Source organism: Phocoena phocoena, chromosome X (genome assembly GCF_963924675.1).
Source record: "Phocoena phocoena chromosome X, mPhoPho1.1, whole genome shotgun sequence".
NCBI lineage: Eukaryota > Metazoa > Chordata > Mammalia > Artiodactyla > Phocoenidae > Phocoena > Phocoena phocoena.
In genome coordinates this window covers 85,216,998-85,235,604 of record NC_089240.1, presented here as the reverse complement: position 1 = coordinate 85,235,604, position 18,607 = coordinate 85,216,998, and the positions used below count along the sequence as shown (strand labels likewise).

The following is an 18,607-nucleotide window of genomic DNA, read 5'->3' as shown; positions in this document are numbered from 1 at the left end:
CTTCACATATAAGCAAGAATACATTTTATAAAATGAGCTAAACTGAATGGAAGTCAAAGTTGCAAGTTCTAACATCAGCTGGCCATTGTTTTGCTATATTAACTCTTGCAAGTGACTCAGAGGCTTGGGGGTTGCTTTCTGACTTATAGAATAAAACTTGAAGAATTAACTTTCCTCACAGGATTGTAGGGAAGAGTGAAAAGTAACAAAAAACATTTTTTTAAGAAAAGTACAATTAAGCATTTACATGAAGCAATTAGGTTTTATGCCACACTATTAAACTCCATATGCAAACAGTTTTGTAGAGATCAACTCTTAAGGAGGGTTGTAAGATAACTCACAGAGGACTGTTCACAGATTTCACGTGGATGTCCATAGAAAGCCACAACAGCCAATTCTGCAGTAGCTCTTTCAGACACTGAAGAACACTACACTGTGGACACAAAACAAAAAAAATCATCAGACATACCATAGTGCTGAGAACTAACAGACTAAACCAGAGGCTTAGAGGTGGAAGGGACTGTGGAGATAACCACATCCAATTCAGAACCCAATAGCTGCTTCTCCAACCTAATCGGTCACCAAGAGACAGATTAATGCAAGTACAAGTTTATTTTACCATTTTTTCTACAAGCCTGCCCCCATCTTATCCGTGAGGAACAGACTCTTGTTTCTTTAAATTATATTCATTCATAACATATATTACATCACCCACCCCTTATTATTTCCCCTCAGAGATCCTTTGAAGCTGCTACAGATAGGAGTTTCCCACCCTTTTCGCCTTGTGTCTACAACTGCAACTTACTCTTTTTGTTGGTCATAAAATTTATCTTCTGTGATTGTGGAAAACAAACAATCCTATAGTTTTTCCTTTGTCAGGCCTTGCCTTGATTTCCCAGGGACTCATTCAGATACAAAAAATATAGTCTTGAAATAAGTGTGCCTGGAACACTTGTAAGGATAAATCATAATATCTATAAATTTGAAAGCAATCCATACCATCCCAAAACCTAACACAGGAAACCCTTCTTAAATGATGGTCTAGATACTATTTATATTTGAGTATCTCCAGTGATAGAATGCTTACTGCTACTTCATAGCACAGTTCAATTAATATTTTTTTTAGGGACTTCCCTGGTGGCGCAGTGGTTAAGAATCCACCTGCCAATGCAGGGGACACGGGTTCGATCCCTGGTCCAGGAAGATCCCACATGCTGCAGGGCAACTAAGCCCGTGCGCCACAACTATGGAGCCTGCACTCTAGAGCCCGCGAACCACAACTACTGAGCCCACGTGCTGCAACTACTGAAGCCTGCACGCCTAGAGCCCATGCTCAACAAGAGAAGCCACCGCAATGAGAAGCCCGTGCACCACAATGAAGAGTAGCCCCAGCTCGCCGCAACTAGAGAAAGCCCATGTGCAGCAACGAAGACCCCAACACAGCCAAAAATAGATAAATACATAAATTAATTAAAATATATATATATTTTTAGAAAGTGACACCTCACATTCAGGTTATAAATATGTTCAAGTTGAAAGCAACCTTGGAATCACCTAAAACAATCTTCTATTTTGGTGTCAATTTAACACTTGAAAAGATATTCGATATTACTATGACATATTCAGAAAATCTCCACTCACCTAGTCTACCCCATCCAGCCTCCACATTAAAGGAAGGCATGAGATTCTTACGTTTATGAGAAGGCGGCATGGGCTTAAAACAAAAATGGTTGAGAAGCACAGCTCTACACTCCTAAGTTATGGTCTCCAACTTCATCTGGGCCCTTAATGAAGCTCAATAATCCTTTTTACTATATTTCTCTTCAATTAGCTGTCTCTCTCTCCCATTCTTTTTAATGGCTAAGCACATAACACCATCTTGAAGCCCCCTACTCAATTCTGTCCTCTACAATGCACTTCCTATTTTGAGAAATTTAACATTTTTAGGCACAAGTATTTCAATTTCTTGCTCTTTTTTCAAACTGTACAAATATATCTATATGTCCACCTACCTCTACATCCTCATCCCCAATCTTAGAGAATAAGTAGTACCTCCCAATCTCTTACCACCCATTCAAGCAAAGTCCTCTACCTAGTCTTAAACCAATACCTTCATGCTTTTTCTGAAACCCTGCCACTGTCAATTATCCCTCATCTTTCCCCCATATTCAACCTCTCCCTCTTCTCATCTGGCTCCTTGCATCCTATCTATAAACATGTGCAGGTTTTTCTCACTCTGGGGACAAAGAAAATTACAACCTTCCCTTGATTCAAAGCCCCACTACAGCTCTCTCTCTCTCTCTCTCTCTCTCTCTCTCTCTCTCTCTCTCTACCTCTTCTTTTTAGCCAAACTTTTGGAAACACAGTCAATACTCATTGTCTTGTCTTCATTTCTCATCAACTCCTCAACCTCCACAATTTGGTTTTTACCCCCACACTCCACTGAACCTGCTCACAAAGGTAGCCAAGACCTCTGTATTATCAATTCCAAAAGAAACTTGTTTTTGGTCCACATCTTTCTGGACCCTCTTGGTATATGTAGCAACATTATCCCTTCACTCCTTCTTGATAGCCTGTATTCTCTCTGTTTCTTTGGCACTACTGTTCTCCTGGTTCTTTTCATACCTCTTGAAAAGGTTCCTTCATAGACACCTCCTTTTCAGTGAGAATTAAACAGTGAGCATTCCCCTGATTTCTGTCTTTGGCCTTCTGTCTGTTTCCCTTCCTCTCCCCACCCCCCACTCTCAAATATAAATATATGCATGTGTGTATAAATGTATATATACTTATTAGGCTGGAACATATGAAACTGCCAATTGTCAAACATCTTTGACTTATTAGGTTAAACCTATTCATATGGTTTAACCTAATATTTACAGATAAATAGCGCTCTAGATTGGTAGAATAAGAGAAGAAATAAAGAATAACTGAATTAGAAGATCGGAAGAGAATCGCAGAAAGTTGCAAAATGAAGTCTCTGAAAATGTGTTATCTGGGAGAAGCAGTGTGTATTGTCATGTGAATGACATGACATGGTAAGGTACAAAGTTACAAATAATATAAATAAAACTTGAATCCAAGTTAATGTGATAGGTAATTATAAAGTACCAGTTGATTATGACAAACACTAACCAGGACAATATATTTTTCCTGTAAATGTGGCAAACAGTAAGTGATTTAAGGTGAAAAAAAGTTATAAAAGAAACATTAATTATATTGTCACTCTTTTAGAAAAGGAATAACCATTCTATAAAAAAGTGGCTCTCAAACTTAGTCCTGGAAGCCACAGTGGGTTTTTTTTGGAGCACACCGCAAAATAGAACAACTTTTAATTTTATTATATAAGGTTAGAACAATTTTATTAGCAGAAAATGACTATATTATAACACATAGTGGGTGCTCAATACACATTTGAGAAATGAATAAGTGTATCTACAAAATTAACAACCACAACAATCAAACTAAGTATGCTTAAGTTATTTCCCAGTTTGTTTTTATTAATACTCATTTGCCACCTGTTCATTCACTTTGTCATCTGTTACAGTTCAGGAAAATTACATGTAACAAAACCTTAAAAACAGAAGATTCTACACATTAACTTTGATTTGAATGATGCAGGACCTCAAGTCCAGGTCCAAGCAACTCCTGTTACAAAACACTGCTATAGTGTGGGTTTAAAACTGTGTACACCAGCCACAGACTAATATTTCCTATTGAATCTAGGCAAGACAATTTTTTTACCTTGAAATAAATAGTTGATGTAAAGAAGAGCCGTGACAGATGGTCAAAAAGAAGTGGTTTCACCTCTAAAAATAATAAAAAAAAGTATTCAATCCTTTTAATTAATATTACATTAAATTAAATGACTCCAAATTTTCGCGATACATACCAGAGAAGCTACTAAAAGGAATCCAGCTCACAAGTTGAAGGAACTGTGATCGACAACAGAGGCCATCCCAGAGAGGAAGGCTCTTATACAGGAATGCTTCACAGGAATAAAACCCCTCCTGTAACACAAGTTGATAGTAAAACCTTGCATGGAATTCTTCAGTTGTAATTACTCTTGAAACAACCAGTTTACTTTGTGCTATAGTTGTTTTACCCTTAGACTAATGTTTTTTGTCATAAATATAATTAAAAGCCTTGGATTAGGTGTCAGACTTTCTCATAAAAAGGATCAGATGATTAATATTTGGATACATTACCATCTTTATCAACATAGTTTTCAAACACCATAAAACTTTACCAATTGGAAAGAAGGTAAGAAGTCAAGTTATGGAATATTTTTAAAGATAAATGAAATTGTATTATTTTGGAGTACATGATAGTCAATAGAGTGTATACAATGTTGTATAATAAGGCTGGAATTTCATTAGGGGCCATAGACCAAACCCAAACTCTGGGCAGCACCATCTGGAGAGGCCTGAATGTCTAGGCTGCCTCTGTTTTTACCAGAGTGAAGATCCAGGGTTTTCCCTTTTAACTTTGTCGTCCTGAGCCTTAAATAGTGGCGTGCACCAAGACTCTATTCTGGACCTTCTTTTCATGACATGAATTCTGTGGACAATCTCATCTATAACATAGCTAAAACCACCACCTATATCATGAGGAGTCCTAAATTTCTGCATCTCTAGCCCAAATCTCACTCCTGAGCTCTAGGCTCATTATCTAACTGCCTACTGGACCTCTTAGATATCCCACAGGCATCTTTCAAATCAAATATATCTTTCCTTCCTTGCCTGCTTTTCTTATATTCCCATCATCATCCTCCCAAACAGGAAATCTAAAAAATCAACCTAAATTCATCCTTTTATCCTCACCACCATTATCCACACCCAACTTCTAATTCAATGGTTTCACACCATACCCTTAAGATTTATTCAACAAACATTTATTGAGAATCTCTTTTGTATCAGGTACCAAGTTGAACACCCATACATGAAGAAAAGTTAGACATGGTTCCCACCTGTCAGAGCTCATAATGTTTGGAAAAACAGATGCTGAAAGTACCACGATACAGGTAAACACAGAGAGCTAAGGAAGCACGTAGAACAAACATCTAACCCAGACTGAGTAAAGGCTTCTTGATGGTGCTGATACCTGAGTGGCAGCTTAAAAGTATAACTCAGGGTTACCCAGGCCAAATAATTAATTGGCTGGAACATATTCGACAATCAAAAAATGTTTGTTGATTATAAGGACACAAGTAGTGACCCTATGAGATTTATCTTACTGGCTAATTCAATTAATTTAATGCATTCAATTACATCTTCAGTTTGTTCTCTTAAATTATAGAACTTTCTCTCTTTTTTTGGGGGGTAGGGGGCTCACGGGATTTTAGTTCCCTGACCAGGGATTGAACACAGGCCCTCGGCAGTGAGAGCGCTGGAGTCCTAACCACTGGACAGCTAGGGAATTCCCTAGACCTTTCTCTCTTATTTGCATAATTTAACAAATTCTTTCTTCAAATCCAACAGTACAAAGATAAACGACAGTGCAACTTGGCTCTATTTATAATGAATTTTGAATTGAATAAATATTGTTTACAAAAGATGTCAAGCACTAAAGAAAAGGTTTTTAATGGATATCTAAATAAATTAAGAAGTGGTGGGACTTACCTGGTAGTCCAGTGGCTAAGACTCTATGCTCCCAATGCAGGGGGCCTGGGTTTGATCCCTGGGTTCGATCCCTGGGTTCGATCTAGTTCGTCAGGGAACTAGATCCTACATGCCTCAACTAAGAGTTCGCATGCCACAACTAAAGATCCTGCATGCCGCAACTAAAACCCAGCGCAGCTCAATAAATAAATAAATAAATATATATATTTTTTTTAAATGGTGAAGTGTGTAGGAAACAAGCAGAATCTTACTTGTAAGAAGCATTCTGCCTTGAGGATAGTGTCCAGGAAGTTGGTAAATTCTTTTCCATGTTCATAATTATTCACCTTGTACCAAATACATTCTGGAACAAAAATATTAAACATAAGGCTCCGGTTGCACAACACTAAAAACTACACAAAACATAACCACCACAACTCTAAAGTGACAAATAAATGACAAATATAAACAAGCTATCTGTCTCATACATCCTAGCCAACTCACACTGGAGACTATAATATATATATGGAAGTGATAGTGTGATGTTTCTCAAGAACTTGGTAATATAGGGGGAAAGCTTACAGTGAAAAAATAAACTAGTAAATGTCACATATAATGAATGTGATTAGCTTTATGCCACACAGTAATCCAAAAGACTATAAGTGTATGAATTAAAAGTTTGAGAATGCCTAAACTTCGATTAGGGTGAGCTGGGGGTAATCTAAGGGTGGCAGAACTTTAGTTAGTGGAAATCTAACAAACTGTACCATATCCTATGTAAAGAAAGACTGAGTAGGAAAAGGAGAGTTACCCTGGAACCGACTAAAACTGACCTTAAACACTTGAATAGTCAGGATTTACTTATCCAGGAAAGAAAAAATCTGGTGAACTCAATACTATGTTTAGAGAAATCGACCTCCTTGGAGGAATGAAATGATCAGGCTTTACTATGGCCTGGATGAAAAACTCCCTCACTGCCTTTTCCTTCAGTTCTATAATTAAGAAACTTTCTGATGACTAATGTGGCCCCCATATATATTGATAGCAGAGAGGAGCTATTCTAGTCGCAAACATGAAAATTTTGGTCACCAGAATTACTTCTATCATGAAATAAAAAGTTGACATTCTGGCTTACACAACAGTCTCTGAGTTTGGTTAGCATTAATCTGATGGTTCTGGGGGCTTAACAGCAAGTTTCTGAACATACAAAGATGAAGAGGCCTTGGACTGTGACAGTCATCAAAGTAGAGCCACCCAGTGAGTTTTGGTGGCCATCCAGCAGTGTTTCCTTAACAATACACCTCCTTTCTTACTACCCCTTAAAATTACAACAACAGCAGCATTCAGGCTCTGAATACATGATTACCGGAAAAATAATTACAGCATATGAAGGCTCCTCCTGTCTAGAATTTGGCACCCTTTTAAAAGAAACCCATTTGTAAACCGTCTTATTCCTTCTTCATTCATCTAACACTTCTAAGTATCAATTTTTACCTTCTTGTAATGTTTGACTCAACCAGTGATAGAGCCTCAGTAAGACTGACTCATCTCTGACACAGTTAATATAGTGTAGTAGCAGAGAGTTGTTCAGCACTGCGCCCATCTGAGAAGGCAGCTGCAAAGACAGAACAATCAGTCAACTGTAAGTATATAAAAAGGAGATCAGAGCAACAAGGAAATCATCAGATAGGAAATATATAACAAAAATAAAGGCCATGAAGATCAAATGGAAAATGCAAATAAGCACATGGTCCAGTCACATACCTCTAAGCAATGGATGTTCTGTAAGAGTTGAGGGAAGCTTTTAAGCTGTTCCAGTGGAAATGATCCATTGCTACTGAAATAATCAGAAAGACTCATCCCCTTTTTCCCACTTTCTTTACTGTAGTTACCGGAATTTAGCACTGGTATAACTGAGTGAGAATTCCATTTCTAAAAAAGAAAGATAATAAAACAATCTATCAATGGACTAAGCAGATTACAAACTATAAATGTAAAAGCACTTGTTAAGGTGGTTTAATGAATGGAGTCTGAATATAGTTTGCATAGAATACTGGGTAATTAAAATGTACTTAAATATTTATAATCTCTTCCAACATCTGAATGGTTATTGTTTGAATTTAATAAAAGAAGACTGTGCAAGTCACTTGGGGTTTTAGATACTTACTCTTTTTATAGGATGGACATTAGCTAACATCAACTTTAGAGGTTCTGGAGGAAGTCTCTGATTCCTTTGCCTCACAGCAAGTAGAGCTGTCTTCCACAGATTCTCTGAATTCTTAAAATAGATCTATAAATTTGAATGTAAAGTACACGAGAGGAGGTATCCATAAGTCGGAGCAGCATAAAACCTAAAACTCTTCATTAATTGAAAGTATATTAATTATGAAATATTTTACACCCATGCAAATCCATTTAAGTTTTTTTTCTAATCAGCAATCTATTACATTGAATGGAATACATTGAATGGAATCAAAATGAAGTGCTAATCCCTAAAAAAACTCAGAAACAGCGCCACAATATTAGATCTTAAAACAGTATGCTATAAACATTTTAGTCCAAATCTATAAATTAACTTACTCAAAACAACATATTTCTATATCAATATGACTTACTGCTCCTTAATCCCTTACCTTCTTCCTCATAGGCAAAGATACAGAAATCAAAGTAGGAACAAAGAATTTATATAGTGACAACAAAGCCTGGAGATGAGGCTGCATTCCCTGAAATAAAATAAGAGTTTCAATTTTCAATTCTGTGGCCAGTAAGAAAAAAAAAAGTAACAATAAAATAAAAAGATTAAACATATATTCAGACCCTAATTTTATTATGTGATATAGCTATAGGAAGATGCTATAGAAAATCAAGGAGTAGAAACTCAACCATTTAAATCAACTATCATAAAGCAACCCTCGCCAACTTGTCATCTTCTCTTTTATGACCTTTTTCCATATTTTACTTCTTCCTTATATTTTCTCTCTTCTTCTCTGCCCGTGCCTTAGGCTTACCAGTCATATCTGCTAGCATGGCTTACTCTCACTGGTATAATACTCAGGACTCAAAGTTTACTCATTCTTGATTTAGACAGGAAGGTGGAAGGACAAAAAGGGAAACCAAGAAAACAGAGCAAAGGAAATATTAATACCTTAGCATCATGATCCTTGGAAAATTCACTAGGATATCTAACAATTAGTATGCAGAAGTCAAACAGCTTGATATAACTGAAAAAGTCTTTACAAAAACATTAATTTTATGACAGAAGTCCTTACTGCTGGATACCTGTGTTTGATATATCTGGCTATCCAGAGGAAGCATACCACTAAAATTCCAAGGAAGAAACCAAACTGTTTTACTATATTACTATTTTATTGAATCAACTACTATACAAAATAAGGAAGGCAGAAAATGGGGATTAGAAATACAGTATTCCTATTTTATAATAGCTTCCTGAAATTAAATTTATGATAACAAAACCAAAATGACCCAGGCTATCTATGCTGAAATATCTTCTGATCTCTGTACTCATTATCAATTAGTACCAGAGTGTTTGCTTTGAGTTGGAATGTTTTTGAAAGAGCAAATACTTAGGAGTGGAGAGACGTTTAGAACTTATTGTCTAGTTAACTAAACCTATCTTTATTGTTAAAAAGTTAACATTTTCTTAAAAGAAAGAGAGAGAGAGACTTCCAGTTAAACATGGCATACTGAACATACATGTTTAATTCTGGGTCCTCATAAAGCCCCACTAAAAAGTAAAGGAATGGAAAAATGCATAAAGCACAAGTTCAAAGAGAACAAGAAGGCAGACAATAGCACATGTGAGGTCTCAACAAGATTTTGGAACCTCAAATGAAGATGGACAAACAATAACCAATTTAGCAGAATAGAGAAAACGAAAGCTAAGGCAGCAACAGAAAAAGCCTCAAAAGCAGCAGATTCATGCTTGAGAACTCCCAGAAAGACTCAGAAATTTGAGCGATCAGATACCTCTGAAAAGTGGAGGTGCAAGAGGGCTGAAAAACAGAAGGACTGGTTGAAAGCCTACATAAGAAGCAGTTAGAACCCCAAATTCCTTCACTACACTGGCAAACATCAGGGTTTTACTAACTGAAGATAAAAGCTGGACTCATACAGTTTGCAGAACTGAGGGAGTATACCAGAACCTATCCCCAATCTTTTCTACTGCTTAAGTCCCAGAGTGCTAGTAGCCAGGTTTATAGCCCTGTGGCAAGTAATTTTACATGTCAACTTTGCTGGGCCATGGGGTGCCCAAATCAAATGTTCTGGGTGTTTCTGATGAGATTAACATTTAAATGGGTGGACTCTTGAGTAAAGCAGACTACCCACCATAATGTGGGTGGGCCTCATTCAATCAGTTGAAGGCCTATACAGAACAAAAAGACTAGCTCCCCCAAGCAAGAGAGTATTCTCCACCAGACTGCCGACTGCCGACTGTCGATGAACTCAAACTGGAACATCAGCTCTCTTGGATCTCCAGCCTGCAGGCCCACCCTACAGATGTTGGACTTATGAGTCTCTATAATCTTGTGAGCCAATCCCTTATAAAAATCTTTCTCTATATATACACACATCCTAGTGGTTCTGGTTCTGTTTCTCTGGAGAAGCAGACGAATACAACCCCTAGTCAGGAAACAGGAGAATTTTTATTTTATTTTATTTTATTTATTTATTTTTTGGCTGCGTTGGGTCTTCATTGTTGCACGTGGGCTTTCTCTAGTTGAGGCGATCAGGGGCTACTCTTTGTTGCAGTGCGCAGGCTCTAGGCACGCAGGCTCAGTAGTTGTGGCACACGGGCTTAGTTGCTCCGCGGCATGGGGGACCTTCCCAGACCAGGGCTCGAACCCGTGTCCCCTGCATTGGCAGGCGGATTCTTAACCACTGCGCCACCAGGGAAGTCCCCAGGAGAATTTCTTAGGAAAAGTGACACCATCATCTGGGGAATTTCCCAATGAAACATCAAGATCCTACAATGAACAAGTCCTGCTCACGTACACAAGTTTCCAATGACCATTTTAGTGCCTTATTATTAAATATGGGCAAACAATGTTTACCAGGTATTTGAGGAAAGCCTCTACCATGAAAGACCAAACAAACAAGAAAGGAACTCCCCCTTCCTTTTCCAAAGACTGCTCTCAAAGGGCCTGGTGCATATAAGATAACAACGTGCCTGCTCCACTTCCCTCTATTCATACTTGCCACCAGAAAGACAATTTCTCTGTTCTGTGTCCATCATGATGGGAAGTTATGGGGCACGGATGGGTATAGAGGGGACACATGCCTTTGCAGGTATCAAAAATTCACATACCCAATACATTTGCTTACATGGGCTGATTATGCCTGTTACCATTTTACATGTTCAGTTACATGTGAGCATGGCTATGTCTTCTAGGCTCGGTACTGCTGGATGTGATCAAAGTCACCAAAATCCAGCTTATCAAAACAATTTTATGAATGTATCTTTATAAATAGGCATTGATAATGGGGTAATTTAGTAATGTACTATATAGAATATTAATAATGAAGCCATATATTTAATGTCTGGGTTAAAAATTTTTAGACACTGTACTGAGTCATTTTTATAACTTGAACATATACTTGTCTCAGTTAATACAAATCAACAAGATCTTATTTATGGTAAGATTTTCTTATTCCATTGAATTGTTTTGCTGTTAACATGGAAAAATGTACATCTTTTTCATAATTTCTATTAATGTGAAATAAAAGTAAATTTGGACAAAAACATTATCATTACTATCCTCAGAGAGCTACGAGAATATACTGCACCCAGAGAGCCAAAATAGGAAGCTATAAAACAAGAACAATCATTGAATTGTACCAACAGGAAACCTCACAATGGAGAAGCACACATGTGCGCATGTGTTTGTATTTTTCATGAAATTTGAATGCCTCTACATAGGTTATGCAGGCTTCAACAGTTAGGCATAGGCACTACAACTTCCTATTGTTTTACACCCAAAGCTTCACAGACTTCTGTTACCTGGCAGGTATAGTGGAAATAACAATGCAAGAGAGCTGTAAGGACAAGAGATAAAAGTCAGGGAATATACTGAAGTTTAAGTATCCAGAAAAGAATGCTTTCCTAGATCACAGCCACAGAATAGATAAGCTAGTCACTTTAATAAAATAAAGTAGTCATTTTTGACTACTCCCTAACACTTACTTTCCAGCCATATCAACCCAGTTCCGTAAACGGTTTCTGCTATTTGGTATCGACCTGGCTTTGCTCATGCTGTTCCCTCTGCCAAGAGTGCCCTTCTCTTCTTTCTTGGCCTAGTTAAATTCTACTCACCATCACCACTCCTCCTTGACCCCAGTCTGATTCTGATTTTTTATTTTGTTGACTGAGCTCCCCAGGCAATTAAGTTCCTTGAAGGTAATGATGCATTCGATTTTACATCCGCAAAGCCTAGCTCGGTACCTAGCACAAAGTACACTGGCCAGTCTTAGGTCTTTTCAGTACTCACCATTTTGGCCTGAAGATCAAGCAGTTTTCTCACACGAAATGGTTTGACTAGAAAAGGCAAAGAAAAGAATTACTAGTCTGTGGTTCAGAATAAAAAGAAACCTTGTTCAGATAGCTTCTCCTTACAACACATTAAGAATATAATTACGCTGTTCAGTTAAGCCATTAAGCAGATGCTCTTAGATAAAAGTACTAAAAAGAAATTCCACAAAACCTTGTCATAGAACTAATGCTAACAGTTAACTTTATAAAGGCCGATACAAACGCTAATTCCACAGAGTGAATGTAATACAACTGGAATGAGAATACTCACCATTCTCTTTTTTGGTAAGTAAATACAACAAATGGCAGACATAAGGGCACTGTCAAAATATAAAAAATAAAAGAAAAAAAATGACAATATATCTTGAACAGAGCAACAATGCATTTTCCTCAAATGTCAATCTTATACTAAGAAAAAAGGCTTTGGGACTTCATTGAACAATAGTTCTACAAAGCTTCTCTTTTTCATACTAAATAGTAGTGATAAAAAAAACAATAGTTTTAATTGGCATCCCTTTATGCCATTTTAAAGTTATTTTTGGAATACAACGACAATGCAGACAATTTGAAAACCAGAAAAAGATTCTTCTACCTAACAAAAATTCATGTATTCCTTCTAGTAGGTCCATATTTATTAAGATACAAACTTAAAATTTCCCACTTAAAAGTGTTTTCCCATGTTACTTGGTCTTCAAAATGATCATTTTCAATGATCTTAATATTCCAGTGAGTGGATATACCAGAATTTAATTAATCATTTAGCCCTCAGTTTGGCAAATATCACATAATAAATTTGTTAAACTACTAAATGATTCCTTGGTTCCCTTATACCACTTCATTTTGAGCGTCCATTTGTTGAGGTTTTATTCTAGATCAGGGGTCAGCAAACTACAGTCCACCTGTTTTTGCAAATCAAGCTTTACTGGAACACAGCCGCAGTCACTCATTTATGTATTGGCCATGGCTGCTTTCTCACTACAACAGCAGAGCTGAGCAGTTGTGACACAGACTGAGTGGCCTGCAAAGCCTAAGATATTCACTATCTGGCCCTTTACAGGAAAAGTTTGCTGATACTTGTTCTAGAAGAAAACTAGAGTAGAATATCTTCAGGACCAGAGGGTGGCAGTGTTTTTCTTTCATTAAAAAAAAAATGATAACCATAAAATAAAACAAAAAAAACCCCAATAAATTAGAGTTCATTAAATTAAGAATATCTGTTTATCAGACAAGGAAATAATACTCTATTGGAGGAATGGGTAAACAACAACCTGTGGGTCAAATCCAGCCCACTGCTGGTTATTGTGAATAAAGTTTTATTGGAACACAGTCATTCATTTATGTATTAATTGTCTGTAGCTGCTTTTGCACTACACCAGCATAGTGAGTACTTGTGACAGTATGGCACTCAAACCTAAATATTTACTACCTGGCCCTTTAAGAAAAAAATTGCCAATACCTGCTTTAAACGTTAGGAAACTGAAAAGGTAAATTATTAAATAGGACTAGAGAAGGCAACAAAAGCAAAGATTTTCTTTAAACAAACTCATATTTTAGTAGTCTTGATTCTAAACTTTGAAGTACAGCATTCTATATTGCCACTCCTTTACTTAGAAATGGGTTGATAAAGAATGAACATACTTGTAATAAGTGTAGATTTATATATAGGATCTTCTTGTTTTTAAGGAAAGAATACATGCCACATTGTACACAAAATATAGTAACTTTCAGTAAAAAAAACCTAAAAAACAAAAAAAACTCACTGCCTCACATCCCTAGGATATGAACCATTAGCAATATGTTGGGTATGAAACGAGTGCCACCCTAGGCCCCAGCATTCTATCTGACATTCTCCTTTAATCACATCTAGAAAGGAAAAATTCATGTGCATCTAAGACTTTACAATTGCTTTTCTGGCAAATAGTTAACCACCACATCTCAGTCACTACAGAGTCAGGCGCCTGCCAAGTTGTGACTTTTAATGCTTTTAAAAGTTAGGATCCCTATTTCTTGATCTGGGTGATATTTATACAAATATGTTCGGTTTATAAAAATTAATTGAGCTGATAACTTATAAGTAATGTTGTGTATGTATACTTCAATAAGTATTTTTTAAAAGATAGAAAAAAAGAAAAGAAAAAGAAAAAAAGCAGGCCCCCTTCCCCTCTGCCATGCTGAGCAAGAAACTCTCTAGTCAGCATCATGAAAACTACTCAAGTATATTGCAATTATTTGACAAACATTTATGAATAGCTCCTATTCATTCATTCACTCATGAAACAAGTACTTATTAAGCAGTGGATAAAACAGACAAAAAGGTCTGCTCTTATGAAGTTTACAATACTAAATACCTGGGTTATAAGAGGCTCAGTCCCTGCCTGGAAGAACTCCTAAGTGTGTATCCAAAAGAATTCTAAGCAGGGACTTGTACAGGCACTTGCATGCCAACGTTTACTGCAGCATTATTCATGTTAGCCAAAAGGCAGAAACAACCCAAGGGTTCATCAACAGATAATGGATAAACAAAATGTGGTATAAACATACAATGGAATACTATTCAGCCATAAAAATGAAGTTCTGACACATGCTATAACATGGATGAACTTTGAAGACACGCTAAGTGAAAGAAGCCAGACACAAAAGGACAAATACTGGATGATTCCACTTATATGAGGCACCTAGAATAGGCAAATTCATAGACAGAAAGTAGATTAGAGGTTCCCAGGGGCTGAGTGGAGGAGGAATGGGGAGTTATTGCTTACTGGCTAGAGAGTTTCTGTTTATGGTAATACAAAAGTTTTGAAAATAGATAGCAGTGATGGTTGCACAACATTATGAATGCAATTAATAACACAAAAATTAATAACACTTAAAAATTTATAACCATTAATAACACTTAAAATAGTTAAAATGGTAAACTTTACATTATGGAAAAAAGATAACAGGTTAAAAGAATGAAGTACTAATACATGCTGACAACATGGCTGAATCTTGAAAGCATTATGCTAAGTAAAATAAGCCAGTCAAAAAAGACCCCATATTAGGGACTTCCCTGGCGGTCCAGTGGTTAAGACTCCGTGCTTCCACTCTAGGGAACCTGGGTTTGATCTCTGGTTGGGGAACTAGGATCCTGCATGCTGCGCAGGGCAGCCAAAAACAAAAAGAAAAGAAAAAGAAAAAAAGACCCCATATTGTATGATTCCATTTATGTGAAATGTCCAGAATAGGCAAATCTCTAAAGACACAAAATAGATTAAGAGTTGCTTAAGAACCTCTAAATAGGAAGATGGGGGTGATAGCTAAAAGGTATGAGTTTTTTTTTAATAAAGTGAAAGAATGTCACAATAAAGCAAGTCACATGACTTTTTTGGTTTCCCAAGAGGTATGAGATTTTTGAGGTGATGAAAATGTTCTAAAACTGACTCTGTTCATGGTTGAACATATCTGTGAACATACTAAAAACCAGTGGATTTTACTGAGTGGACTGTATGGTATGTGAGTTACATCTCAACAAAGCTGTTTTAAAAAAGTATCCAGCAAGAAAAGAAATGACATACTACAATTAGACTGATTCGACAACAATGGAAAGGAGCTGCCAGTGCAATATTGTCAATGTCCTGAGAGAATTTCACTGTCACCCTAGAGTTCTACACACAGCAGAACCAATTTTCAAGAGCAAGGGCATAGTAAAGATATTTTTAGGCAAAGACAGAGTTTACCATCAAAGATTTTACTGAAAGAATATTCTAGAAAATGAGCTCGATTGAAGGTCTGAGATGCAAAAACAAATGATGAGCAAAGATATTGGCAAATATGTGGGCAAATCTAGACAAACACCAACTGTGAAGAAAATAATGTCTACTGTATGTGTATGTGGAGGAGGATGGAGAAGAAAGAGCCAGAACTAAAACCAGATAATACCATATAACCTGGGAGGAGTGTGATCAGAGTTAAAGCATTCTAAGGTCCTTGTATCATTCAAGATGAAGGTAAAGATATTAGTTACCTTTAGACTTTAAGAAAAAAAATTAAAAATTTAAACTGAGAACATTATAAAGTTATTAATTCACTAAAAAATAATAAACCCATTATATGCTAGATGACATATTTTATGAAAAATAACTACATTTTCCAAACAAAAGAAAAACAGTAAGAAGGATGACACTGTTTTACATTTTACACTATATATGCATGTTAAAATAGGTACAATAACAGCTAAAACAACACATACAGAATGTGTAATTTCCAACCAAGAATGGGGGAAAACCACAATCAATCCAAAATAAGAGGGATGAGGGAAAGAATCAGAAAAAAGCAGATCATTTAGAAAGCTCAAAATAAGATATTGATATTTCAATTCATTTCTACTGTATCAACAATCACTACAAAAGTAAATAAACTAATTTTCCAAGTAAAAGTGAAAATCGTCAGACAGGATTTAAAAATAAAATCTAGTTACGTGCTATTGAAAAGAGGCATCTAAGGGATTTCCCTGGTGGTCCAGCGGTAAAGAATCTGCCTTCCAATGCAGGGGATGCAGGTTCGATCCCTGGTTGGGGAGCTAAGATCCCACATGCCATGGGGCAACAAAGCCCACACTGTGAGCCTCAAAGAGACAACCTGCCCGAGTGCCACAAACTACAGAGCCCATGTGCTCTGGACCCTGTGCGCCACAACTACAGAGCCCACGCACCCTGGAGCCCGCGCCACAACTAAAGAGAAGCCTACGCACCACAACGAAGAGCCCGTGCCGCAACGAAAGATTCCACGTGCCGCAACTAAGACCTGATGCAGCCAAAAGTATAAAAAGAAAATAGTTTTTTAAAAATAAATAAATAAAAGGGGCATCTAAGACATGAGGGCAAAAGAAGATTTTTCAAAAAACCAAAAGATGGTAATATACCAAGCAATATACTAGCCAATGTCAATATCAAACGAAATGACTAAAACAAAAAGCATTTCTAACAAAAGGCAACTCCATGATAAAGGTTTGATTCAGCAGGACAATATATGAAAACTATAATTGTGCATATACCTAATAATAGACTCAAAATATATAAAGTAAAATTTGACAGAACTTTAAGGGAAAACTAACAAATCTGCCTTCACAGTGGGAGATTTTCAACATACCTCACTCTGTAATTGATAAATGGGCAGCAACAACAATAAATCCATAAGGATAGAGAAAATTTCAATTCCAATAACCTTCATCCCCTCACCCCACTTCAACAACTCACCCCATTGTCACTCTGCATCTTGTCATCACATTGAACCATCCCCTCCTGAAATCTTAAACTCCAATGCTACAATTTCTATTATTCCAGTTTTTAACCCCAATACATTTCCTGAATGTCACCAAGGCATCCTGAACCTCAGTTGCGTGTGCTCCCAATCTGCCCTGTTTTGTCTTCACCTTCTCCCTTTTCTCTCTAGACTTCCTGATCCATCGGCGGTCACTCTCTCGCCTCCTTGTCCCACCCTGGAGAAATTACCTATCACAAATTCGTGCTCCCTAAACTCATCTGGGCCTTCAGAACTGTGTCTCTAATCTCCTATTTCTATTTCCACCAAAAGCTATTTCAAAATGTATACTCTCTCCTCAAACATAATATTCTATCTTCCCATCCTCATTCTCAGCAGAAGACCTTGCCTCCTACTTAAGTGAAACTTTGAGGAAAAAAACAATCACTAAAACCACTGGCCAGGAATTCCCTCAATCATCTCCCTTACTGGCTAACCCACAAATTTATTGACATCAACACCCATGTCTCTTCCTGTTGAAAACAAATTCCTATGACTTTAACCCTGATCCCCAGTCTCATTTTGCTATCTCTCCTTTATACTCACATGGAACTCTGTGGATACTATCACAGGATTTATTCACACTGTACTTATCTTCTCTCCTACTACATTTAAAGACCTTCAAGGCTCAGCCTCTTACTAGATAGCTTACCTTAGCAAAGTTATGTAACTTTTCCAAGCCTCAGTTGTCTCATCTCTAAAATGGGAATATCATTTTCCATAAATTCTGGCTCTAGTCACGTGACTCTGAGTAATTATTTGACTTCTCTGTGCCTCAGCTTCCTCATCTCTAAAATGGGGATAAAAGTGTATACCACAGGGCTTCCCTGGTGGCGCAGTGGTTGGGAGTCCGCCTGCCGATGTAGAGGACGCAGGTTCGTGCCCCGGTCTGGGAGGATCCCACGTGCCGTGGAGCGGCTGGGCCCGTGAGCCATGGCCGCTGAGCCTGCGCGTCCGGAGCCTGTGCTCCGCGGTGGGAGAGGCCACAACAGTGAGGGGCCTGCATACCGCAAAGAAAAAAAAAAGTGTATACCACATAAGGCTGGCAAGAGGTTCATGTGAGTTAAAACCACTTCTTATCTGGTGTGTGTTTTACACTTAAAACACATTTCAGTTTGGCCTAGCCACATTCCCAGTGCTCACTTAGTCAAATGAAGTTAGTGGC

The 18,607-nt window shown here is 37.3% G+C and overlaps 1 protein-coding gene across 2 annotated transcripts in view; it reads right to left on the bottom strand.

Moving 5' to 3' along the window:
- CENPI (centromere protein I) overlaps window positions 1-18,607 on the bottom strand; it is a 42,355-nt gene that overhangs the window by 13,511 nt on the left and 10,237 nt on the right. For both annotated transcript variants that reach the window (XM_065900985.1, XM_065900986.1), the window contains exons 5-14: window positions 12,416-12,464; window positions 12,104-12,150; window positions 8,231-8,320; window positions 7,765-7,887; window positions 7,362-7,529; window positions 7,092-7,212; window positions 5,870-5,961; window positions 3,890-4,007; window positions 3,742-3,806; window positions 342-433 (exon numbers count right to left, since the gene is read on the bottom strand). In XM_065900985.1, coding sequence (XP_065757057.1) covers window positions 342-433; window positions 3,742-3,806; window positions 3,890-4,007; window positions 5,870-5,961; window positions 7,092-7,212; window positions 7,362-7,529; window positions 7,765-7,887; window positions 8,231-8,320; window positions 12,104-12,150; window positions 12,416-12,464 — 965 coding nt within the window. The remainder of the gene's footprint in view (window positions 1-341; window positions 434-3,741; window positions 3,807-3,889; window positions 4,008-5,869; window positions 5,962-7,091; window positions 7,213-7,361; window positions 7,530-7,764; window positions 7,888-8,230; window positions 8,321-12,103; window positions 12,151-12,415; window positions 12,465-18,607) is intronic.